Source organism: Hydractinia symbiolongicarpus, chromosome 7, assembly GCF_029227915.1.
Source record: "Hydractinia symbiolongicarpus strain clone_291-10 chromosome 7, HSymV2.1, whole genome shotgun sequence".
Taxonomy (NCBI): domain Eukaryota; kingdom Metazoa; phylum Cnidaria; class Hydrozoa; order Anthoathecata; family Hydractiniidae; genus Hydractinia; species Hydractinia symbiolongicarpus.
In genome coordinates, this window is record NC_079881.1 from 4432781 (window position 1) to 4459609 (window position 26829).

At 33.0% G+C, this 26829-nt stretch overlaps 3 protein-coding genes across 3 annotated transcripts; 2 read left to right on the plus strand and 1 right to left on the minus strand.

The window, feature by feature from the left end:
* The first annotated feature begins 550 nt into the window (after positions 1–550).
* LOC130649260 (uncharacterized) lies at positions 551–2348 on the plus strand. The gene is made up of 2 exons (XM_057455513.1): positions 551–1639; positions 2059–2348. The coding sequence occupies exons 1-2, from the start codon at positions 664–666 to the stop codon at positions 2274–2276; spliced, it is 1194 nt and encodes a 397-aa protein (XP_057311496.1). The 5' UTR covers positions 551–663; the 3' UTR covers positions 2277–2348.
* Positions 2349–11195: 8847 nt separating this feature from the next.
* On the plus strand, positions 11196–15443 carry LOC130648415 (uncharacterized). The gene is made up of 3 exons (XM_057454465.1): positions 11196–11512; positions 11713–11811; positions 11921–15443. The coding sequence occupies exons 1-3, from the start codon at positions 11254–11256 to the stop codon at positions 12979–12981; spliced, it is 1419 nt and encodes a 472-aa protein (XP_057310448.1). The 5' UTR covers positions 11196–11253; the 3' UTR covers positions 12982–15443.
* Positions 13718–18825, minus strand: LOC130648414 (uncharacterized). The gene is made up of 5 exons (XM_057454464.1): positions 15517–18825; positions 15282–15443; positions 14924–15109; positions 14592–14727; positions 13718–14490 (listed from the first exon to the last, which is right to left on the minus strand). The coding sequence occupies exons 1-5, from the start codon at positions 17404–17406 to the stop codon at positions 14195–14197; spliced, it is 2670 nt and encodes an 889-aa protein (XP_057310447.1). The 5' UTR covers positions 17407–18825; the 3' UTR covers positions 13718–14194.
* Positions 18826–26829: the final 8004 nt, after the last annotated feature.

The following is a 26829-nucleotide window of genomic DNA, read 5'->3' on the forward strand; positions in this document are numbered from 1 at the left end:
TATAATGAACATTTACAAAATATACTCTTTGAATATCAAATTAGCTACCCCAACACTACCCCAAATGCTACCTCAATTGGGGTACCCCATGTTTTCATTTAACTCTCCATATTCTTTTTGCCATACATGAAGTCGAATTAAAAACTAAAAACCAAACTTTAATCCAGTCTCCTTCATTTATTCATTCATTCATTCATCGAGTTATTGATTCACTTAATTATTTGTTAATTTTTCAAATACTTTAATCCTTAATCCTTTAATGTGGCAACACAATATAATACTAATTAAACAAATCGAAACTAGTTTGTTCAAATTCTTGTGTATTTCAATATAATTGTTTTTCTGCATTAAAAATTCTAAAAGTTCCCCTGGGAAACATTTGTTAAGTGGATTGAGTCATATTACAATTAATAGCATTCCTTTCATGTGGTATTTATATTTACATTTTTTAAAAAAATCTTTTATAAGACGACTTTTGACAGATTACTTTGTTATTTTGGTTGAAATTGAAACGCATGTGGAAACCGGTTGTCTATACTAATCACCACTTGTCTTTTTAGTACGTTTAGAACATGTTGCTTTACGAAATTATTGCACACACCAAAAAGAAAGTAAGTGTTCATTGTCGCACGTTCGCATACAGTCACTCATTTGCTGGTGAAAATGCCTGCCTCTTTAAGAATTGGGTTGTACAATTCTATCCCTGACATTGGCGATGATCATTTGAAATCGTACGTGGATTACGTTCAACAGAAGTGGAATGCTCTCAACACTGGTATTACCCTTCAAATTGTTGCTGGGAAAAAATACGATCCGTACGGCGATCTCAACAAATTCCTTGGAACAGGCGCGGAGAGTTTTGACTTAATCGAAACAGATATGGCACGGGCAAAAGAACTGGTTGGGAAAGTGTTGGAAATAAAGAAAGGGACAGCTGATAATGAGATCAATGCCCAACGGTATATTCCGGCTACCGTTGATGCAGTTAAGCGAGGTAATACCTACCTTGGGTTTCCTACATTAGCGTGTGGTAATTTCATTATTGAGATTCAACAGAAAAATGAGCACGTGGTAGCTTTGGACGGAACTGAATACAAGGATTTTATAGACTCAGCTGAAAAGGCTGAGGATCAAATGGTTTACGATGGACCTTGTGGAAAGAAGGTACCCAAACGTAAACATGCGAGACTGCTTGGTGGCAAAATAGATGATTCTGCTGGTTGGTACTTGCCTTTTATTTACTTGGATGGTGTTGTGGATATACTTGGACCAAAGTGCATTGACTCTCAAATCAAGGATGTCTTAGCAGGAAACCCTCATAGCGAAACAGTCCAAAGGCTTCGCCAGTTTTTTGGATACTTCAAAAATAACTGCGGTGATCTTGATCAAGAAAACATTGAAGAGGATGTTGTTGACGGAGAGGACGCGTATTATTTTGGCTTTTCTGAAAAATTAAGTGTTATTTTTAAAAAGGGGAATTATCACAACATTAAAGCAACTGGTGTTCTCTCGCCACCGTTTGGGGAAACAAACTACGTTTTGGTGTACACCGATGCCTTGGTGTTAAACAAAGCAAAGTATGAACAAGGGAACGATGAATATAGAGAAGCAATGTTTAAGTTTTCGAAGTTTTTCACAAGTAAGTTACGGGTTTCGTTTATGCTCACATCAAGCTTACAGTGACAAAATAACATAACTGCCTGTACCGGTTTATTGATTATAAACTGGATTGAAAAAAATTCTAATCGCCTGTTTTGAGCTTTTTAGCAAAAAACATAAATGATTACAAAACCAAACTAAACAGTCTATGAACAGCAAAGAATATAAAATATTGCTTTTAATTACGAAAGGAATTTTTCCTCCGCTTAAAATAATGTTACGGTACAGGACTATTAAATTCTTTTATTCGAATAAACATCTCGTAACGAAACTAAACAATCTAAAAATGATAAAAAGTTGTTTTCGCTCACGATGGTGTGTTTTCGTGGATACATATTGTTTCGCTCCTGGATTATTAAAATTTAATAATCATAAAATAATAGATGAATTACTTTATAGGCGACCAAATAAGGACAGATTTTGTTATGGGGAAAGACCTCGGAGAAGGTAAGATACGGTATTTGTTGCCTCCAATTAAAGAATTTTACGAATCGACGGAAAACGACATCTATAAAGCGTATTACAAGATCTTAAAGAATGGAATATCTGCTCCTGCCATCAGCGAAACGGACAGACAAATCATGGAAAATGTTTTAAAGCCATTAGTTAATATTTAAAATATTCGCGTTTGTTTGTTTGTTTGTTATGTATTTTTTTAAATTTAAACGAAAGTTTCTACTAACTGCTAATTGTCTCAAATTTCTAATTACTAACGAAACTAAAACTCTGAAGTTTTAGTTTCGTTTGCTTGTTGTAACCACGAACAAAGGAGAATAAAACGGATAGAAATTGCTGAAATTTACTTTCCCTTGGAAAACACTCTTAAAAAACGCGTGTAATATTAGTATGTAAAAATTTGTGATATGCATAGAGCACTAAATAAAAAAAGTTACTTTCATACAAACCCGATCGCAATTTGGAATAAAATTCGGGTAAGATGGCAACTGTTAAATTATTCTTGACGTCATTACTTTTCTGGCCTGTAAATTGATTGAAATCTCAGCAGGAGACTTGTAAAAAAGTTTTCCAACAACAACTTTGGTAAAATTTGGAGTTTTAAGTTTAGTTAGGTTTTTACCGTTGTGAAGGTGCAGAATAATTCAGAAAAATAATACGAGAATTGGTCCCTCTAGCTTTAGTTAGTTAAAAACCACAAAATAAATTCGATCGAATGTGGTCTAATTGATTCAATTCAAAAGTAGGATTTCTTTATACTTTTTTGTCGATCGATTGAAATTTATCCAATGAGATTTATTTATACCCACGTGATGTACAAATCGACGAAGAAATGAATTTCACTGAGAAGCAGTTGAATGTTTAGGAATTTGAAATAATATTTGTAGAATAAATCCGCGCATTTCAGTCTTGGTACACTTTCTCGAGAAGTTTCAAACACAATCTCAATATCATTATTTCATATCAAATTTTTTTTATTTGTTTTGAAATAAATTTGAATGAATCACCATCGATCGAAGCATGGTCGAATTTAAATGGAAACCAATTTTTAATAAGACGTATGATACACGCAAACAAGCTCGCGAATAAAGTTTACAAAAGGCTGTCTATCAAATTGTGATTTCTGCTACGAAGTTAGACACGACATGTAATATTTGTTACGCACTACGCAGTTATTTTTCAAAATTGATTTGTTAGATCTTCTTGAACGGAAAATTCCTCAAAATTTCAATTTTCGTTGGATCAAGTCTGGGTAAACTCACTGACAAGAAAAAGAAAGAGCACAAGCCCCACCTATAATGTGCGAAACTCAGTAATTCAGTAACGAAATCATATTTCTCTGTGTTGTTGTGTCATTAGCGTAGTGAAAAAATTCCGTTCTCGTCATTATTTATATATGGTGGAACGTCTTCGTTTTTCTCTTACGTATTGCTGTCGAAATTTTCTTTTTCGCAGACTACTTTCCAGGCATTTGGGGAGACCTTAACTCTGCCTACATTCACTTTTGAAAACTTTGGGGGGAAACGCCTTTACTTTACTTTAAAAGTATTTAACTAACTTACGTTAGTTAAATAAAGCTTTTGAACACTTATCTTTTTAAAAAATAAACAAGATGTTCTCGTTTTCAAAAGTGCACAACTTTGAAACATCGACAATGCGACCCAACTCTACAATTTCTGCTAACAAAAAAATACAGCATTCATGGTTGAAAGTCGCGCGATTAAAACATTTATGGTCCTAAACAGCATTTAGTTGACAAACAAACAAAATTATGATGTCACTATTATGTTTAGCATACTTTTTTTGTTAAGTGTGCCAAATTTTGTCGAAAATGAAGTAGTGTTAATTTTCGGACCAATTTTGGCCTAAAATGACATTTAGGAGGCAAAAAATCGAAATTTTGATGTTACCATCATGTTCGGTATACTTTTTTGGTTAACTTTGCCAAATTTTGTTTGAAATAAAGTAGTTTTAATTTTTGGACCAATTTTGGCCTAAATTGAAAATTAGGTGACAAAAATCAAAATTATGATGTCACTATTATGTTCAGCATACTTTCTTTGTTAACTGTGCCAAATTTTGCCGAAAAAAAATACTAATTTTGCCTGAAATGTTATTTAGATGACTTCCAAGAGAGTTTAGGTACGAAGTTTAAATCTGTGACGTTGCAATTGACCATTGCGGACATAGTGAGTTGGAAATCTATCCTCGCAGGCAAGATAGTAAAAATAGAAGAAAAAAGTAAAAATAGTTAACTGTCGGTGCTCAGAAAGGCAAAAATGTATATTTTCAATGCGCAGATCAGGGTAAACCCCTAAAACAAAGTTGCCGTTTTCCCCTCGAATTGAATAGAACTATTTTGAGGTTGTAAGCTGTGGTTAGAATGTCATGCTTTTTAATGAAGTAAAAATGTGAAACGAAAATTCCACTAATAAAAGCACGCAGAGAAAGCGAATAAATATTTTTCCTAATTTTTGTGTTCAACTTTTTTTATTTCTTTGTCAGTTCCATTTTTTTTCTTTTTTTTTTGGTTGTTTATTTTTATTTTATTTTTACGTCGTCGCTTTCGTTTTATTTTTCGTAATCGATTTTAGGCACGTTGTTTATATGACGGGATTTCATAAAGAGTCACTATTGCTACTTCAAAGGTCTGTCAATTAAACATTGCTGCTACCTAAACAGCCGTCAGTCTTTGTGTCTCCGTTTCGCTGATGTTTTTTGTTATTACCTGAAGAGTAACTAATAAGCATACAGATTGTAAATAATCTGATCTTCTCGACCTTCTAGTATTCTACGTTCCTTGACCAAAGCTTTGGACTAATGCCAAAAACACTTTGAATTCTGGCTGTACGAATCGTCCTTTGTTGGCTGTGCCTGTGGGGAATTTCTCTTAGGGTTGGCTCGCTGGTGGGAATTCCAGAGTACTTTATATATTATTATGGTTTACTTGATATAAGGTAAGAAGTATTGTATTTTGAGTAGGTGTTTATATTTCCAAACCCCAAACGCAAATGGACAGGCTAAAAAATGCAAGTGATAAGCCATAGACTATTATATTTCAATCTTTATTTACAAGATTTGTGTATTGCTCACTTTTATATATATATATATATATATATATATATATATATATATATATATATATATATATATATATATATATATATATATATATATATATATATATATATATATATATATATATATATATATATATATATATATATATATATATATATATATATATATATATATATATATATATATATATATATATATATATATATATATATATATATATATATATATATATATATATATATATATATATATATATATATATATATATATATATATATATATATATATATATATATATATATATATATATATATATATATATATAAAAGTGAGCAATACACAAATCTTGTAAATAAAGATTGAAATATAATAGTCTATGGCTTATCACTTGCATTTTTTAGCCTGTCCATTTGCGTTTGGGGTTTGGAAATATAAACACCTACTCAAAATACAATACTTCTTACCTTATATCAAGTAAACCATAATAATATATAAAGTACTCTGGAATTCCCACCAGCGAGCCAACCCTAAGAGAAATTCCCCACAGGCACAGCCAACAAAGGACGATTCGTACAGCCAGAATTCAAAGTGTTTTTGGCATTAGTCCAAAGCTTTGGTCAAGGAACGTAGAATACTAGAAGGTCGAGAAGATCAGATTATTTACAATCTGTATGCTTATTAGTTACTCTTCAGGTAATAACAAAAAACATCAGCGAAACGGAGACACAAAGACTGACGGCTGTTTAGGTAGCAGCAATGTTTAATTGACAGACCTTTGAAGTAGCAATAGTGACTCTTTATGAAATCCCGTCATATAAACAACGTGCCTAAAATCGATTATATATATATATATATATATATATATATATATATATATATATATATATATATATATATATATATATATATATATATATATATATATATATATATATATATATATATATATATATATATATATATATATATATATATATATATATATATATATATATATATATATATTTATATATATATATATATATATATATATAAATATAATATTATATAATATATATATATAAATATAATATTATATAATATATATAATATATATATAAATTGCCCACATGAAACACAAGTTTGCCAACTTAGAGTAGGCAAATGGTAGTTCATGTTGGGAATGTTTTGCCAACAAGAAATAAATTGAATTAGAAAGACTGATGTTTAAATACCTTCATACACTATAAGAATCGCTATATCATACAATTAAAGAACACATGGAGCTGAAAAAGCTTAAAAAGTAAGGACAAAAGCATATGCTGAAATTTCACCGTTTTTATGAAAAACCTGACTCTACTAAAATGAAAGCAGGTTTAAACTTAGAAGAAAATATGTTTTTTCGTCTTTCTGGTGATGTTTCACTAAAATTGTGTTTTACCGATGTTGTACAATTTCTTGAAGGAGTCTAGCTAAAAAAATGAAATATTTTCACAATTAATAATAATTTTTGTATTAGTCTTTTTTACATGTGAAATATGGTGTGAACATTGTGAATAAAATCATGTATATATCTGTCATGTATATACGTTATCTTTCCTGATGGTTTTAAAATTTGATGGAGGGATAAACGAAGGATAAATATGTTGTGTATGAAAAAGTATCTAACTGTATTATTTTTCCTTGTTTTTTGAATGTTTCTTTTTTTTTAGATCAGCCTTTATCAAAACATCCACCGTCAACATTTTCAAATTGAGCGAGAGAGGAAGAATGTTACAATGTTACATAAAAGAATTTGTATATATCATAAAAAGTTCAAAATTTTCTAGAATAATTTCAAAGACATCAAGTTAAAGCTTTTATTTTTTTCGACAATACTATATGTAAAATATTTTATTTTTTAATTTATATATAGACATTCTTTTTTTATAAAAACATGAATATGGAAGAAAGCAACCTCGTCCCCAGGGCATCTTGTATCTTTTCTGACCCCGGGACGGCGATACGAACATGGCCCTGGAGGAGGCTGGTCCAATATGAAACCTGCTGGGGCGGATATGTCAAATAATTATTGTGTCATACAAAACATTTTGGCGAGGCAGTGAGTCTGTGACCAACAGGAGGAAGCTGTTCGTATTAAAATGGCGGAGGTGTATCAGCAGTATCCAGTTTTTTTCAAAGTGAAAAATTTAATAAAAAGCATTACTAAGCAATGCGAGTATAAAATAAGACATCATAAAGTAATACTGCTTACATGACAATATTTCAATAGCTGGGAATGTTTAATAAAGCTAGAAAAGTAGCTAGCTAGCACACTATACCTAGCACACTATCAAGGTAAGAACAAAAGAAAGAAACTCAATTTGTTTCCAAGTGGCCAGGTTTGATTTGCAGCTTTTTGCAAAGACTGACGTTGCATAAAATTGCCGCCCATGTCCTTTATAGACGAAATAATTTTGCACAAAATATCGAAAATGTTTTTTTTTTTACAAAATATATATATACATTACGTTTTAAATTATATCAGGTTGTTATTAGTGGGCATGTTTTATTACCTTATATGCTTTGGTTACTATAAAAGATATAAAAAGCCAGTAGGTTAACCGTCGGAGCCATTTTATCATTGAATGCACATTTATCCGGCCTAATTCAAGAAAATTCAAATTGCAAAAGCTTCAGTAAAAAAATAAAGTTATTGACTTGAAACTTGTTAAGGAGTACTTTTAAACCTATCTGATAAAATATAATTTTACACGAGGCATGAAAAATTTAAAAAGCCATTTTGAGGAAGAGAAAAAGGTAGGAAGATTTTCTTAAATATACGAACATGGCCCTGGAGGAGGCTGGTCCGATATGAAACCTGCTGGGGCGGATATGTCAAATAATTATTGCGTCATACAAAACATTTTGGCGAGGCGGTGAGTCTGTGACCAACAGGAGGAAGCTGTTCGTATTAAAATGGCGGAGGTGTATCAGCAGTATCCAGTTTTTTTCAAAGTGAAAAATTTAATAAAAAGCATTACTAAGCAATGCGAGTATAAAATAAGACATCATAAAGTAATACTGCTTACATGACAATATTTCAATAGCTGGGAATGTTTAATAAAGCTAGAAAAGTAGCTAGCTAGCACACTATACCTAGCACACTATCAAGGTAAGAACAAAAGAAAGAAACTCAATTTGTTTCCAAGTGGCCAGGTTTGATTTGCAGCTTTTTGCAAAGACTGACGTTGCATAAAATTGCCGCCCATGTCCTTTATAGACGAAATAATTTTGCACAAAATATCGAAAATGTTTTTTTTTACAAAATATATATATACATTACGTTTTAAATTATATCAGGTTGTTATTAGTGGGCATGTTTTATTACCTTATATGCTTTGGTTACTATAAAAGATATAAAAAGCCAGTAGGTTAACCGTCGGAGCCATTTTATCATTGAATGCACATTTATCCGGCCTAATTCAAGAAAATTCAAATTGCAAAAGCTTCAGTAAAAAAATAAAGTTATTGACTTGAAACTTGTTAAGGAGTACTTTTAAACCTATCTGATAAAATATAATTTTACACGAGGCATGAAAAATTTAAAAAGCCATTTTGAGGAAGAGAAAAAGGTAGGAAGATTTTCTTAAATATACGAACATGGCCCTGGAGGAGGCTGGTCCGATATGAAACCTGCTGGGGCGGATATGTCAAATAATTATTGCGTCATACAAAACATTTTGGCGAGGCGGTGAGTCTGTGACCAACAGGAGGAAGCTGTTCGTATTAAAATGGCGGAGGTGTATCAGCAGTATCCAGTTTTTTTCAAAGTGAAAAATTTAATAAAAAGCATTACTAAGCAATGCGAGTATAAAATAAGACATCATAAAGTAATACTGCTTACATGACAATATTTCAATAGCTGGGAATGTTTAATAAAGCTAGAAAAGTAGCTAGCTAGCACACTATACCTAGCACACTATCAAGGTAAGAACAAAAGAAAGAAACTCAATTTGTTTCCAAGTGGCCAGGTTTGATTTGCAGCTTTTTGCAAAGACTGACGTTGCATAAAATTGCCGCCCATGTCCTTTATAGACGAAATAATTTTGCACAAAATATCGAAAATGTTTTTTTTTACAAAATATATATATACATTACGTTTTAAATTATATCAGGTTGTTATTAGTGGGCATGTTTTATTACCTTATATGCTTTGGTTACTATAAAAGATATAAAAAGCCAGTAGGTTAACCGTCGGAGCCATTTTATCATTGAATGCACATTTATCCGGCCTAATTCAAGAAAATTCAAATTGCAAAAGCTTCAGTAAAAAAATAAAGTTATTGACTTGAAACTTGTTAAGGAGTACTTTTAAACCTATCTGATAAAATATAATTTTACACGAGGCATGAAAAATTTAAAAAGCCATTTTGAGGAAGAGAAAAAGGTAGGAAGATTTTCTTAAACTGATTTTGCTAGGCCTTTTTTAACACGCTATGAAAAAATTTCAGAAAATCGAACTCAATCAAATTTTATTGAGCGCTCAATTAGGCATATGGTTAAATCCAGGATGTACTGAAAATGGTGGTAGATATTTAACAGCTCACCACTGTGATATATTATCTCAAGAGTTTTAATACAAATTACAAAGAAGTGAACATAAAAAATAACAAAAAAAGTCTAAACCGAGTATATAGTTTATATAGCGCCCCATAACTTCAGTAAAAATTAAAATATTGACTTGAGATTAGGTATGATATGGTTTTAGATTGGTTTGATGAAATTGAGCCAAAAAATAGTTCTATTATCATCATACATTCTGAGTTTCAGAATTTAGCCCTTTTCAGAGACGCCGTTTTGACAGCATATCAATTTTGACCAAGATACAGATTCAGAAAATTTTAAAAGCTATTCTAACCTCAGAAATGTCAGATAAGATTCAACCTAAAATTATGCTAGTAAACAAAAAATTTAGTTGCAAGGAATGTCTCTTTGCTGACATCTTTTTGTGATAGGATGCTCTTATGAGAATACTGAATTAATCTTCACGGTTAGCTAGTTTGGCATTTTAAATATTTTCCAAGCAGAATGATAACAATAAATAGATGTATATATCAATAAAAATCGATTTTTGAACAGCAGCAGAATTTTGATGAGCTCTAAAAAGTGCGAATTTATGAAACTAATTTTGGTCCAAAATCCCCAAAATAATTTCCTCAAAAAATTATTCCCGAAACATTTTTTTCTCAAGGTAGCAATACTTTGCTGTTCGTAAAGTCGTATATCAATTCTTTCTAAACTATTAAGGCAGTGATACATTAAATCGAGAAAACAGATCACACGCAGACTTGTCGTTCTCGATTTTCAAACCAGCATAATGCTTTTGATAAAAATTTTGAATTATTTATTTTTTAAACAGAAAAAAACCTTGTTTTTGTATAAATTAGATGCAAATTAAGTGTATATACAAAATAAATGTGAGCTTGCTGAGTAAAAAATAAAAAAGCTGCAAGGCGTTTTAAAACATGTCATTAAGAAAAGAAAAAGCAGAATTTATCAGTAATGGGTGGCTTTTTGGAAATGTTAAGGCCACAAATGTAAAAGAAAAAAATACTTCTAAAGTAAATACTCTTCTGAAGCCTTTTTCACCCAATATAACTGCAAGCAGTGAGTCCACCATAGTTGAATTCAGTTTCAGCTAAGTATTGTTTAAATACAGCAAAATCTTTGTCATCATATAAAAGCAGTAATGCAGACACAGATATGAACCAAGGAGGTTTAAAAAGAAGGAGAGAGAACTCTTTTATTTCTATTGAAATCATCCGTGTCTCATGTTTACTTTTCTCTATTGTTCTTACATCGAATTCTGTCAATCAAAATTTGAAATCTCGCGCTTAAATTAATAAATTAGCCGTTGTCTTTTGTTACTATTTGCATAAATTATGAGCCCGCGGCTATTTTTCTCTCAGCGGTAAATGCTTGTTAGTTGATAAATTTGTCGTTTTTACATATCATAAACAAGCAAGAAGGGAAATGGCAGGCGAAGACGTTTAAAATATAATAGAATTGGATGATGACTTTTTTGTGACGGAAGAAATGTTGTCAGATTTTACTGTTTACGAAAGTTGTGAGGTGGAAGTATCGTTTGTGGAAGATCTGTTGGAAGAAGAAAATGAAGTAGATGCTGGATATTTGGGTATTCCTCAAATAGTATTCGTTGATGAAGAAGATGTGGACATGGTGGTTGATAACAACAGTACCAAAAATGTGAAGTTTGTGTGCAGCAAGTGCAAAAAACAGTATTTTAAAGAAGCTTACTACAAGAAACATACTCTGATATGTAAAAAGCCAACAGGTAATGCTTCAGTTTAATAAAGTCATGTTTTCTTTAAAACACCATTAGCTAGCTAGCTATAATGTTTTGTTTTTTGACTCTGCATGTAGATTTCATAGAAAAGCTATTGTATTATCATCATTTGATATGCTTTTTGTTGTTGTTGTCTTGTTTTGTTATCACAACTGTGTTCTGATGTCAACTCTGTATTCCAATAATAGATCCAGAAACAACAACAGTGGCAAGAAAAACTCTTGATGACTCAAAAAATAAATCAACTACAACAATTTCCACAAAACAAGTTAAATCAAAATCGAATCGTAAGTATTCATTCATGAACTCTGAGAACATAAGGAATTTTTTTTTGCTATATATAGAGCAAAATATTGTGAACTGGTGGTATAAACCTTTTTTTTTGCACCCTTTTAGAATCTTTATCCATCACCGATCATGAGCTGCAGCAAGAAAAAATGAATTTTGTTCGTGATGCTATGGTTAAAATTTCAAAAGACCCAATCAATAACATTGTTGTGAAAGGATTCAAAACACCTGGAAATCGTGTCAAAGAATTAGCCAACTCAATTTTGAATGCTGGGAGTGATGTTTTGGACATTATTTCTGAAAATGTAGTGTGTCGCATATTTAAAGAATTGCAAAAATCTAACCTACTGACTGGTTCAGGAAAAGAATCTCTTTGGAGAAAAGTGCATGAACTTGCACAAGACGATAAATTCAGACAACATTGGAAACATGTATTACCTAAAGGATACTGCATTGACAGTCAAGAATTCTCTATGTTGTTGCAGAAATTTGTTATGGAGTTAATAAAAATACTAGTAGCTCATGAAAACAAAAATCGACATGTCGAAAAAAGTCTTGACTTGAAACTCACAACTGAGGAACAAACTGTTCTGTATTATGTTTCAGGATACATAATTTTCTCGCTACGTAAAAAATACCAAAGATTAGCAGATTCGAAAAACAAAGTTGTTGCTGTGGCTGCATTGCAGTTTCTGAACTCATTGAAAGTTTCAGGTGATGATAAACTGCAGGTATATAGTTTTCTGGATTATACAAGATCTTGGGTGGACCAAGTCAGCAGAGGATACCTGATAAAAGTCAATGATGACATGTTTATTTTTTGCAGAAGAATTGAAAACGTTATTAGAAAAGTTTTAAATTTGAACATGTTGAAAAAATATAAAGGAGAAGATATACGGGAACTTTTCGAAAATGAACTTATGAAGGACTCTTTAATTGATCAAGCCTGGGTCATACTTTCACGGTATCTTGGAAATGAGAAGTTATCGAAAATTCTCAAAGCTCAGATCATTAAAAAATGGTGTGACATCAGAGCAAAAGCATATGTCACTGCATATATACAAGTAGTTCGACGCAAACTTGCTTCTCTAGCATCGGAGAAAAAAGAGAAGTTGACTGTAGTCTTATCTAAAAAAGGTGAACCAGCAATGAGAAAAAAACTTAACTAATTGTCATAACATTTTTACCTATAACTTGTTTTAATTTCTATATATCTTTTCCATGTATATAACTGTGTTTCTTAGTAAAATAATCATACCCTTATTATGTTTGTACTATTTTAAGGGTTTTTTTCGGATTGAGTAAGGATTCAATCTCGCTGAAGCTGTTTATTTTAAATCTAAATTTTTGCCAAGATTTGTGAACTTCACTCTCATTTCTTTTTTTTGTGCTACTTCTTTGTTCAGTTATGCACATTGGCAAGCGTTAAACTGAATAATGCTGCGAGATCAAAACTCTGCGCGCTTTGCTAGAAATTTAATAGATCATAAAAACGCGGAGAAATGGTCGATGGATAGGCTAATCAAGATGGTATGAAACAACATGCTTTTTATCAGCTGGAGGGACCCTGAAAAATAAGTTGCGCGTGCATAATTACCGACGCAAATATTCTTACGCGAGAATCGCTACTTAAAGCTGACCGCAACCTCGGACCTAGGATTGCCGCATCGGATGCTCTATGCCTGACTGTGGCCTGATGAAATCAACTCACTTTTTGATTATTCCATTTGATTAAATTTTTTGCAAACAAGTTTTATATCTCACACGGGTATCGAACTCTCTTTGCAAACAAGTTTTACATCTCACACGGGTATCGGGTATGTTTTATTGTGGTTTGTATACACCCTTACACCAAGAGGCCTTTGTCACGTTCTTTTTTTAAATCAACATAGTCCCGAATAGCGAATATTAATTTCGACACTCCTTCGCATGAATTCTTGTTGGGAATATAATGAAACTTGTCCCCAGGGTTGTTCTACATATCGCGAAGTGAGTATGTAAAAAAGCAAAACAAAACTGTAATATTTATTCACGTATGGCGGATCCATTCGAAATGAAGATAAAAGAAATTCCGTAATAGTTGTAATTTCCCGATGACATAAATAAAAATTACATAGCAATAATAAAGTAGCAATCCTAAATTTTTTTAATCTCAATTATTTTCTAAGATTTGATGTTTTCAAAAAAATGTTTCAAATCAAAGTCAAAATCGTACTCCACTAAAAATATTTGCAAAAGATGTGACTCAAAAGACAAGGCACTAATAACAAAACAACTTCTATGTTGAAAAAGCGTAATGGAAAAAATGTCTGACATACTCAGAAAAAATATAAATAAAATAGTCAAACAATCATGTTTCCAAAAGTATCAATATATAAATAACTATCTCTTTCTTTTCTGTGGAAGTTTCCTCATATCATTTACGTCTAGGTGAATCTGATTTTGATTACCACGTCGAGTGTTTCCACGTAGATCTCTGATCAACTCAGATTTCATAACAAGCAAAGAAAGTTCTTGTTGGCCAAATTGATAAAGTGTTGGGTTGTCACATGTACCACCACTTCGTCTTTGACGAGCGAAATGTTCCTCCAATGGATCTTGTGAGAATTTCTCGCTCAAAATCATCTTGACATTTGGACTCTGGAGAAGTAATTTGGTCAGTTCCACGAATGATTTCACTATGGACAAAGATAAAAAAAATATACATTTATAGAACAACACCGTTTGTCCATGAAACATTGCCTGGAACCACAATTGCAGAAAAATGTAGATTTTTTACCTGTTATTTTCCAACCATTTATCGTCTGTTTGCTCAATAACAATTTATTTTTTTCATCTTGGGATAAATTAGGTGTGTCATTGGCTTGTTCTTCCCACCTTCCCAGGTAATGTTCGAGGAATTCTTTCTCTAAAAACTGAATTTTACATGTTGATGTGAAAAAAATGAAAAATGAAAATGGAAATATTTGCACACCCTTTTACATGGAGATCAAGTTCTTTAGGACTGGTTTACAAATATGCAAAATGAACTTGAGCTTTTTGAGGGAAAAATGTTGTGTTTCTGAATTCCGTTACAAAATAATTGAATGTATTTCGAATGATACTACTAACCTCAAAACGCCAATCGTTAACATCTCTATATGCTGCAAGAGCTATTTTTCCGCCACGATCTTGATTAATTGAAGATACATTCAAGCAATCAAAAACTTGGTCAAACATACGCACAAACTTTATTGTACTTTTCGTATAATGCAGCCCCTGAACCTCAAGTGCATCAGCAGTTGTTTTACTCAAAACCTAAATGCAAAATCATAATTTACATGAGCAATGATAAACACATTATCAGAAGTATATCATTATTTGCAACTCCCACAAAATAATCAAACTGTGAATCCACTATCACTCAGAAAACACTAATACAAACAAGCAGACAAATAAATAATAAAAAAAGAAAAGAAAAATATCTCACTTGGGTAGCCAACTTAACTTGCATCCTCAACCTTGGAGTTAACTTTATGTGATCCTCTTTTAGTTTATAAAGTTTCCTTAATCCAGGTGCTGCTCCATGTAAATTCAGATCCCATTCATAAACATTGACAAGATGGTTCCAGCTGATATCCATGTGATCGAGCTAATAAATAGAAAATTGATATATGTATACAGATATACTTTAAAATTGAAACAAACAAACAAAAAACACTTACAAAAAGATTGCGTGTATTATTGTTTCCATGAGAGTTCTCGAAACAGTTTCTCGTTGTTTTAATGAGATGAGGGACATCGGATATAAAAAAGATCTTTCTGTCCAATGATAATAAGTTGTTGGTCCAATATGTGTTACCAATATCAGGTGTCACCATAATTTTGTAAAACTTCCTATTGGGAGAAGCACCATCTGAAATAAATGCTCGAACATAAAAACCAATTGCCTCCAATACATATGTCGCCTCCCATACACATGGATAGAGCTGATCAGAGGTAAATCCCAATGATGCGAAATATCCAAAAGGATACACCAGAGATGAAACAATTCCTCGAACCATAAACACTATCACATAGGAAGCAAAGTGACGATCATTCTCTGATGATCCCTCAGCACGTTTTTGAAATTCAACTAACTCATCGTTAATATCCCCCATATCAGTGAAACCAACCAATTGTCCAGTTGACTGTCTGAACACCAAGTCAGCTTTTATTTTCATCTCATCATAAATAAGCGAAACGTTTTTTTGGTGATCATCCAGAGTTGCAATTTTACTATCCACTATTAATCTTTCAATGACATCTGGATTGAATCCACACATTGGATCAGTGAAGTTTATGTATTTTTTAAGTGTGTCAATATGTGGGAGTTTTAAAAAATTCAAATTCGGATTTCGCAAATGTTTATATGCTGCTGGTGAATGGTGGTATAAACTGAGGCACCACCTAATAATTAGTGGGTGCCATCTCATGCCATTAGGTGAACTTTTGGAAGCCATTTCTTTTTGTTGCTCCCATAACAACCACTGGGGACTGCCTTCGGGTATTTCAGGACATGTTTCCTCATTGCAAACAATATTTTTTATAAATTCGTGTTGCTCATCATCAACATGGATGCATTCTTTCTCAGTAATTTTTCTTACCCAAGATGATAATTGGGCAACTTTCTTTATTGCTCTCTGTTTTTCTCCCTGAGTATTGCGATATCTTTCCTCTAGTTCTTCTCTGGAAAGATATCGAATGTTTGTATGTGAGGAATCAAGCACAGAATCATCACTTTTCCGTCTACTTCTAACTTTTTTAACTGTTGGTTTAAAAGAATTGCACATACTACATACAGATGAAGGTTTTTCAGCTAAAAAATGACAGTTGGTATGGCGTATTGTTTTAAAATTGTCTTCATCAAATCTGACCATTTTATCGTCTTCAACAAAAGCTACTGGAAATGTTCCACTCTGATTCATGAATGGCTGTTCGAAATTACATCTCGACTTGATTACATCTTCATAACCTTGTAACCCCGTGCAAACACTGACTGACTTCCAGAATGACGAGAAAGTTGAAATATCATCATTTTTCAAAACACATGGCAGAGTTTTTGTTAGTTGTATTGTTTCTTTCTCCATAGGTTTCCCATATATGGAGAAATCCCAACCATTGCTGTTGTCTATACGTATTGTAAGCAAATGGTTTAATTCTTTTTCATTTTGACAAAGGGTATAGACACGTTTATAGTTATCCGATTTATCACATATACTAAAACCAACTTTCTTCATACTCACATCTAATTCCAGTATTTTTAAGCTGTCTTTTCTGTTTACAGCATAATTCATGCACACACAATTTTCATCCACATGAGGGTAAAATGATGCAGCAGTACCAATTATTTTTTTTGACGTTTTCATCTCATCTAATTTTCTTCTACATCCATTACAAGTAAATTTAGGAAATACACAAGGATCTTCTTGTTCACAATTTATTCCATATATAGATTGAAACACTTCACTGTAAATATCACAAGATTTAAAATTAACGTAATGTTTACTTTTCACAATTTTCTTCCCACACAATCTACATAGCTTTTGAATATACTCTGAATGTGAAGCAGACATGTTGACACAGCAAAATTCAAATATGAATACTTTATTTTTCAAAAAAACTTCATAAAAAACCCACAAAGGTGTCAAGGGAATTAAAAAAAAATGTGAACCACTTGCCAGCTGGTTATGTAACACCTAATAAAAAAACAATTATAAACTCAATTCAATATATATTCAAAACATACAGCTGGTGTGAGAGAAAGAAAGAATATACATAAACAGAAAATCTACTCCCACTGGGGAAAAAAGAAAAAAAGTTGCTTAAAACTTTTACCTAAATATACATAATTAGAACTAATAATTATTTTCTTTTGTTCCATGACAATGGAAAACATCACCGAGTGCTGCGACGTGCTGCGACACCCTACCGAGAATTCGTCTACTTCGAGAGTAAAAAAAACAATTTTATAAATAACCCCTCCTGACGAGACCTGCACAAAAACGTTAATCAACCCTTTAACTAACATTTTCCCAGGAGGGGACATACGAAATAGTTTATAAGTTGTAAAACTTTACGATCTCCCAAGGCAGCTTTTCGCACTTTGAAGGCACTTTACTCCTTCCGCGTCCTTATGGAAGTGGAAAAACAAACTTCACCCTCATTGAATCTTGTAGTTTAACTAAACTACATGTTTTCCTGCTCTTCCGCATTGCTGTAAGTGTGATTTTTAAGATTTATCTTTTCTCGTTAAAACACTCGTTTCAGAGTCGGTAGGTAAATATTGAGCCAAATCAGAGACACGGATCAGTTCAAAGGGGCGCCGAAACAATAAAAAATTGAATAGAAAATTTAAAGGGACGCCGCGAGTTCTCTCTCCTTCTTTTTAAACCTCCTTGTATGAACTCACGGTAAATGAGAATTCTAAAGTTCAGCCAAAATGAATAAAAAATGTAAATGTTAATATGAGGTTAAATTTCTGCCTAGCTACTTTCAGTCGGGCACCTAGAATGATACGAACATTTGAAAATTATGTAGCCATATCTGCACCTTAGAGAACCAACGAAGTGCTATGTTCAGATGGGCAAATCATTTACTAATTTCCAAGTTTCCCCTAGCTACAAGTTTTGCAACCCAGTGCTTGCTAGTCAACCAATTCAGTGAAATACACATAACTAAATTGCTTGAATTTTTTTAAGTAAACAGCAGCCTAAATAACATTATTGTATATTTATACATTTACACAAAACAATCAAGGGCAATATGCGAGAAGTTTGTGTGTTGCGATGAGAGGAATCAAAACAAACTCGCCGCACGTATCTGTGACGTAAAAGGCCGATCTCGCTTAGCTCTGCAAGGTTATATTAAAACTTTGGTACATTGAGACAAATCTCATTAAATATTACACACAGAAATACTGTGTATTGGAGGGTCACGTGACGAGGCCTCCTCCAGGGCCATGTTCGTATCGCCGTCCCGGGGTCAGAAAAGATACAAGATGCCCTGGGGACGAGGTTGGGAAGAAAGCCCATTTTTTTAACGGTTGAAATGCAACATATAAATATTCTTGGGATGTTTCTAATTTACCGTAAATGACGAATAAGCACCTGGGCAGGGAGATTATTTAATTTCGGGGCGGGCGCCTAATTGGCAGGGTGTTTAATTAAGTAGTAGTGCTTATTCAGCAGGGGCAGTTATTCTGTAATTTACGGTGTTACCTTAATTTGATGATAATTACTACAGAGTGTAGCACTTGAAATTTTTATACTTTTTAATATTTTTATTAAAAAAATTTGTAGATAAGCTTCAAATATACTTTGTTTCGTCCTCACAACAAAAGATAATTACGCCGGGCTTACTTTGTTTTTTTTTCTTTGTTTAACTTCTTAAACTTTAGTTGCAGATAACATGTATCGCGTTTTTTTTCCCTGAGGATAATCTCACACTATATGACATATTTTAATGCCATACTTATTATCTCTGCTGATGGCGGAAATCCTCAAGCCATCGGGCTTCTTGTTTTATATCTATAACCTCTGGATCAAAATGTCAAAAAAGAAAGCATGTGCGTCAATAAAAACAAAAAATAATAGGGGAGAAAAAAAGCCCTGGGATTGAGGTTGCTCACAATCTGCATTGTATTTATACCCGCTAAAAAAAACGTTTAAAATTTAACAAAATAAGAATAAAATAAAATAAAAATGCAAAAGGTCTAACATAATATAAGGTGTCTAACAACGGTTATGTAAAAAGCTAAATCTGCTAAAACTATATACTTGCTCTACCATGCCAGAAGTACACCAGGGAAAATAGTATACCAGACATTAGGAAAAATCGTTTAGTTACACAAAAACCGTTATTTCAAAATTTCCACAATGTACAGTTTCTAATGCATCGTACCAAATCAGCTATATAGTCTATCGCATACAGCAATCCTCGTAATGCGCAAACGTGACATACATAATAACATTGTTTGAAATAACTTGCTAACGTTCTCTCAATAAAACTCCAACTAGTTTTTTACTTCGAATACTAAACTTTGCTTCATCCCTGAAAGAATGATAGCTACCGACTGATTTGAAATCATCGTACGACACAAAAATGAGCTGGAAGCTAACCTTATGATGAGTAACCCTTTTTTCAAATAACTTTTATCAGGATTATTTTAAAAAAGAGACAACCTTCTTCGCTTTGGTTTCCTTTTTCAGTTGATAAACAATTTGTTTCCGCAAGATATGACGCGCACATTGTAATTAACGTATTCTAACTATAACAACCCCATGGGGCTTTTAAAATAAAAAATAAATAAATAAAAACGTTTAAAAAAAATTAGTTTTAATTAAAATAAAACAAAAAAAAAAGAGTTTTATTTTTAAAAGTAATAAGAAAAAAGAATTAAATGTAAAAAGTAACCCCCTGATTTGCGTTTCTTTTCAGCTCAATAAATCTAAAACCGACTGGGGGTTTTGGGGGGCGTTGTGAGCCCCCAACGGTTCCAGCCAACGTCTTTTTACGCCCTTTAAGCACTGAAACACCAGAAAACCGACTCTCTGACATACGCAATAGACGTTAAGTATTGATCGAATTGATCGAAAAAGGGGGAGAAATGACAACATAAAATACATTGAAATCTTTATCATCAAGGGTGTAATCAAACTAGCAATAAGACAACACAACACCATCATAATATTTTTTATAGATTGAAAGTTATTACAGCAATAATTAAAATGTTCATTCTTCTTTCTTCATATTTAGCACCAAAATAAAGTTTTCTGCAGATTAGAGGTCATTAAAAAATAACCAATTCAAAATCTTCTTTCTTCATAAATATAATAAAAAATTCAAAAATATAATGAAATGAAACCATGGACAAAATGCCTTCATACAAATCATTGAAAACCCTCGTGCTAATAATTTGTTCCACACATCGTGTTACAAACATTAAAATTATGGACAAAGTTGGGATTATTAGATTATTGCGTAAAAATTTTAACCTATACTTTTGGAAAATTTGTAAAAATATGTTACGTTAGATTCGATTCATCATGTTTCAGAAATAATGCACAAAACATGAATTACAGACAACTAAATTTAAGCAACTAGAAGAACAAGGATATTTATAAAGCTAATCTGTTTTGCTTTAAAATGTTAGCATGACAACTATTAATTTAACAGATACATTGCCAGCATCGTCATAACATTGACCTTATCAATTCTGTATATACATCAAGAGAAAGTTCCTAAGGTTTTCAAAATGAGCTTTGAAAAAGACAAACCTGAGAGCCTTCACTACAATGAATAAACCTTAAGACGTCCTCTCGCAAGTTACAATGGGAAGAATAATCGTGATCACTGAGGTGTGGAGTTTGTTGTAGTGAGTGCCTACATTATATTTCCCAATACCGTTAATAAAACGTGAAGGGAATGAATCTACCAAGGTTCTGCAGATAAAACTTGTTTAGGTTTAATAGGTTTCGATTTAGAAATCCTTTTGACGAAAAAGATTTTAAGTTAAAGGTTTGCTTTTTACAAATGGAAGAAGTCTTGTCATTGGTGCTAGAAGTACCACATTGATTAACTAACGTTTGGGCTAATGCAAAAGGAACAACTTCGAGATGATACACACGTTTCCTTTTTCTTTTCTTTTGTTGTCATAACGTATGACAACCTAGCTTAAAATATTGAGCAGAAGGCTTTAACGTAGCTTTACTCAAACTTAAAGAAACTACTGGATTAGGTTTAAATTGCCCAGAATGTTTGGCATTGTCGCAAAATAAAATAAATACTGGTTGTAAATTTTTATTTGAAAGCAGATGAGGAAAAATCTTCTGATTTAAAACCGTCTTGAATCATAGCTGACCACAATCAAGATAAAAAGTTAAAATATTTCTCTTTAATAAACTGTTATAAAGGCTTATAAGAATAGCTCTATTCCGTATAGCTACAAGATCTGCTGTCTACACAGAGTAACAGAAGAGGATGAATAGCTAGCTAGCTGAAAACTTGAAAGTGCTTTCTACACAGGAAAGTAAATCTGAAGATTTACATACAGGTACAAAAATTGGATGTTTCGGATATAGAGAATTTTCATGAAGCTCTATACAAGTTATAAAGCTAAATACGGATCCATGTTTGACAGCAACATCATGCTTTCTTCACTTTCACAACTTTGCTAGCCTTGTTTTTTTTTTTGACTTTCTTGCGTATGTTCTATAGCCATATATGGAGCGAATTTTTAAGCTCCCTGCGAAATTTACTAGCCAATAGAATGCGTCCAAAATGACCATAAATGGAAGACACAAGACCGCACATAGGCATAATTTTCGCAGGTAATCCTGCGAAAAAAACTATCTGCGAATCAAAGTAGAGATTCAACGCCTCGGCCTGCAAAACAAATTGGATACTGTTAAATCCTGCGAAAACGACGTGCGAAGCGCGAAGCTTCTGTGCAACGCCCGGGAAAAGATTTGCGCCAGATGCACAATTGGTGCGCCCATCCATGTGCAGTGGAAAAAACGACGTGTTGAAATAAAAGTAAGTCAGTCGATCGCAGAGCCTGACTGACACTGGCTACGCCCCGGAGCGTCATTTGAATTTTGATGACATCAGCAACCCATCCACAAAAATAAAATAAAATGAGAACCTTGTTTTCACGTTGCTTCTATTGTGTAGAGCTTAAAATGCTGACCAAAAAAATGTATATGATCATGTGCTTTTGATGAAGGGTTAATGAAATATAGGGGTTTAAAATTTTGTTGACGTCAGCAATGGCTTGTCAAAACCCTAAGTTTTAAATGCACTGTTATGGCTTCATTAATATAATATACTTTCTTTGACGTAATATTACATTAACGTTAAAGTTTGGTAAATTACAGAACAATTTTATGGGCGATGTTTTACAGACAGATAGACGGAACTGGCGTATTATTATACAGACATATCATAGATGTATCAGTCTGAGAAACGGAGAACTTTGTTTCGCTGTTTAGCTAGCTATTTTGTTGTCACTCGTAAAGTTTATAATAATTTAATATAACATATGGATTAAATAACCAGTCGGTAGCCGGTAGCCCGTGGAAAAATCCACGTCCGTCCGCATATTTTGTGTTTCCGTAGCAAAACGTTTTTTTCACGCACAAACAGACAGACGGAATACGGCTATTATTAAAGAGACTAGCCGGGAAACCCGGCGTCGAAACGCCGGGTTAAGCCACAAGTAAAGGTGTGATCCGGCATTGAACACTCTGTGGAGCGCTTAATAAGAGCTGTAAACTGTCCCACACGATCAGGTGGAGCGCTTTAGTACAGGTATACAGTATGTCGTTAATCATTTGAAGCGCATACAACATTATAGTGTGCGACTGTAACATATTTTTCAAAAAATAACTTTCCCGCAACGATAACTGATATAAAAACAGAGTTTACAAAGTGTTGTTACTCCATCATAGCAAAAACAATCGGTCAATATTATTTTATTTTGTGGAAAAGTCTTTTTAAAAGTTAAAAAATTAATTGTGACACTGGGCTGAGCGCTTAGTACAGTTAAACCGTGTTGTACAGCGTATAGTAATAATACCCTTTTGAAAAAAACTTTCTCGCAGACACAGGGCTGAGCGGTTAGTCCAGGCGTGATTCCCAAGAAAGTTTAAAAATTAATTGTCACAGTGGTGGGCTGACGTTAGTATATACAGGTAAACGGTGTTGCACATGCCCATAGGCGTAACAGCCTTTTACAAAAAACAGTCTGTTTTTAACACTGGGCTAACCGCTTAGTACAGTTAAACACAGTTGAACAGGCGCATAAGGCGTATTACCCTTTTCCAAAAATGTTCATTGCAACTTCGGTTTAAATAAAAACACAGGGAACAGCCTGTCGTTACTCATCCAGCCAAAACAATCGCTCAGCCATTTCATTTGCAGAAAAAGTTTGCAGAAAAATAATAAAATATGTAGCTATACCTAGCTAGCTAACTGCATTTAGCATAAAAATTATATATTGCTTAAGAATATTGTTGTAGCCAAACTGCATTTTTATACTTTCACTTTTTAAGGAGCTAGCTAAATAGCCACAGCCTCAACATAAAAATAAATGTTGGCTAGGATAAAAAGCTCTTATACCATACAGAATAGCAATAAGTGAGGCTCTAGCTAGCTAGTAGCTAATCTTCGTTCCTAGCCAAACATCCTAAAACTGGTGCGTTTAAGATCTGTACGTGGCTAAAAAACGTGACAATATATTTATCCTAACATTGAAAACAAACAGAAAACAAATATTACAAATATATAAGGCTTTTAGAAGATAAAAAAGTCAAACAGGCCTACAAACCTCACACACTGACCACAAACACGACCATTATCAAAATGGCCTTCGTTCCGCGAAGATCTTGGATTCTTTCTGGTCGCGAAAATCTTGTTTTTTTTTTAAAGAATCAGGCGTTGTGAATGGTGTTCCACGCGCGAGCGGTCAAAACAAAGTCGGTAAAAATATATCGCATTTGATATTCGTGCACATTTTAAAAATTTCGTGTTTCCGTTACGGGAGGCGGCTTTCGCAGACAGACAGACAAAATACGGCTATTATTAAAGAGATTTCTGTAGAAATGTCCTTAAGTTTTGGTAGACTTATTCACTTAATACAAACAAATCGATTTCATATAATAAGGAGGAATTTTGAATGTCGTCATTAGAATGAAAAATGACGTCGTGTTCGTAAGTAAGTTTCCTATTCTAATGCAAAAGATATGCTTATATCCTGAAATATTGATGGTCATGTGATCAAACTATCGATGTTCCAATATGATGACGTCATTTCTATTGATCTATATTTTCTTTAAATCTAGTCTGTATTTTATCCCTAGGGCCAACATATCTCCTTAGCAACACCTAACTGCCTGGTGACACATACATGTGATAAATAATTTTATAACTAATACGACATATACATGTTTGCATCTTTTTAAGATTTACAAAAAAACACCACTATTCGAACAACGCAATAACCCATTACAAGCCCACATAAACGTCACGTCAAGCGAATAGGATTTACTGAGTTTGTTTACATTGACTACATAACTAGAATCTTTATTGAGCTTTAAGTGCGTCAGAGGTGTAGAGTAAAAACATTAATATGCATGATTTATGCATGACAAGATCAGTGGTATCCGCGCTAGAAATTAACCTCGGGAAATTTCCATTTTTTCAAAAGCCATAAGAACACCTTTTCTCATTCTTAACCAGTCAGTTGCCTACGAATGGTTTGTATTCTTCGTGCGGCTAAATTTCCGTGACCAGATTATAACTATCATTCTTGCTGGGTGGTGAGCTAGCCTCTGTGAAATAGAAGTTTATACTCTTTGTAAAAGTCATCTATTATATTAGGTAAAAATTATTTCATATTTGTTAGCTAGCTTTAGCTGGATAAAAGTTAAACGGCTTGCTAGCTACCACCCTTATGCTCACTTAGCAAGCTAGCTACCAGAACATAAGAGGTATCAAATTGTGTTTGGATGGTGGTTAGCAAGAATTAGCTATTGTGTATTAGAAGTTCTGAGAGATTATTGAACTTGCTCAAATTATTTATTTTTCAAGATCTTATAGAAAAATTACATGAGGGTGCCAACTTGCTGAAAATTTTAAAGCAAAGCGTGATATTATTAGTGGGTACTGGCTGTGAGGAGACAACAAGCATTACTGACTGGTACCCTTGCGTTAGAGCGTTCACTTCCACTGTGTGAAGTTCTGTTTTTGAAATAGTAAAACAGTATCTCTTGTCGAATGCTGGGAGAGTTCAGCTTTGGCAGATGTGTAGGGCCAGTAAGAAGCGTTAAAAATGTCGCAGAAGTGTTTCTGCGATGTCAGTATTGTGGAACAATTTAAGCAAAGGCCCACGAAAGTCCAGGAAAGCGGGAAAATAGGTCATGTTGACGTCAGGCAAGAATTATCGCCGTATAGGATCTAACCAAATAATCTAAAATTCAACTGTCACAAGTTTAATGTGTGTGTGTATAATATGAAAACATTGTAAATCTTTGCTTGTGGGTATATAAAATCTTTGAAATTAAGTATTTATTCAATTAACTTTTTAAACAAGGTTGTAGTTCTACCGACTCTGATTATGAAAAATTGCGGTGTAAAAGTAAGGTTGTCTGGGTGACCTTAACACCACATACTTGTGACGTTCGCCAAAGTTTAAAAGAATACGAAAAATCACTTTTTCTGAATTTGGCATTTCAAAAATACATACATAATTCACCTATGCTTACCAAGCGTTTTTATTAAGTTAGCATTCTTATGAAATACCAGAATTTCGAAATCGTTGACCTTCGACGTCAAAATCGTCGACAAAAATATTCCTCTGCTGTTTACAACATAGAATATGAGCATTCTTATCTCTAAAATTAAGTCAAAAACCTAAAAACTTTTTTGCGTCACTTCTCTCTTTCAAAAAAATACTATCAGCAAATGATTTTTTTTTTATCAGCCTAATAATTATTAGCTTCTTCCTTACCTCCTCTGTCATCGGCTGAGAAAATTAATGGAATAATGGAATATATAGTTAATGGAATCTCTCACCAGTCTAACCCCAGCAAGTTTTATGTCTTTTTACAGGACTCATTTTACTTTTGATGTTCACAAAATGCAAAAATCTAGTGTGCAAAAAAATAAAAACGACGACCTCAATAAACACTACATATCTTTCTACAAGTAGTAAAAAAACAAACACTAATCGATCTCAATATAACGATCGCCTTCTTCATTCTCGTCTACGATCGTCTCTAAGGGAGACGCATCAATCATTTCCTCGATATCTGGGATAAATAATAAAACACCCTAACTGTAAATTGGATATTATAACAACCTGCGAAATAAATACGATATAATCAATGTTTATTAGTATTTTCTCAGTCCCTATTAACTATATTGAAGTTACTGTGAATTCGAATTGGGGGTTATTAAGGAGAAGGGGCTTATTTGTCAAAATGGGTTAAGGGGGAGGG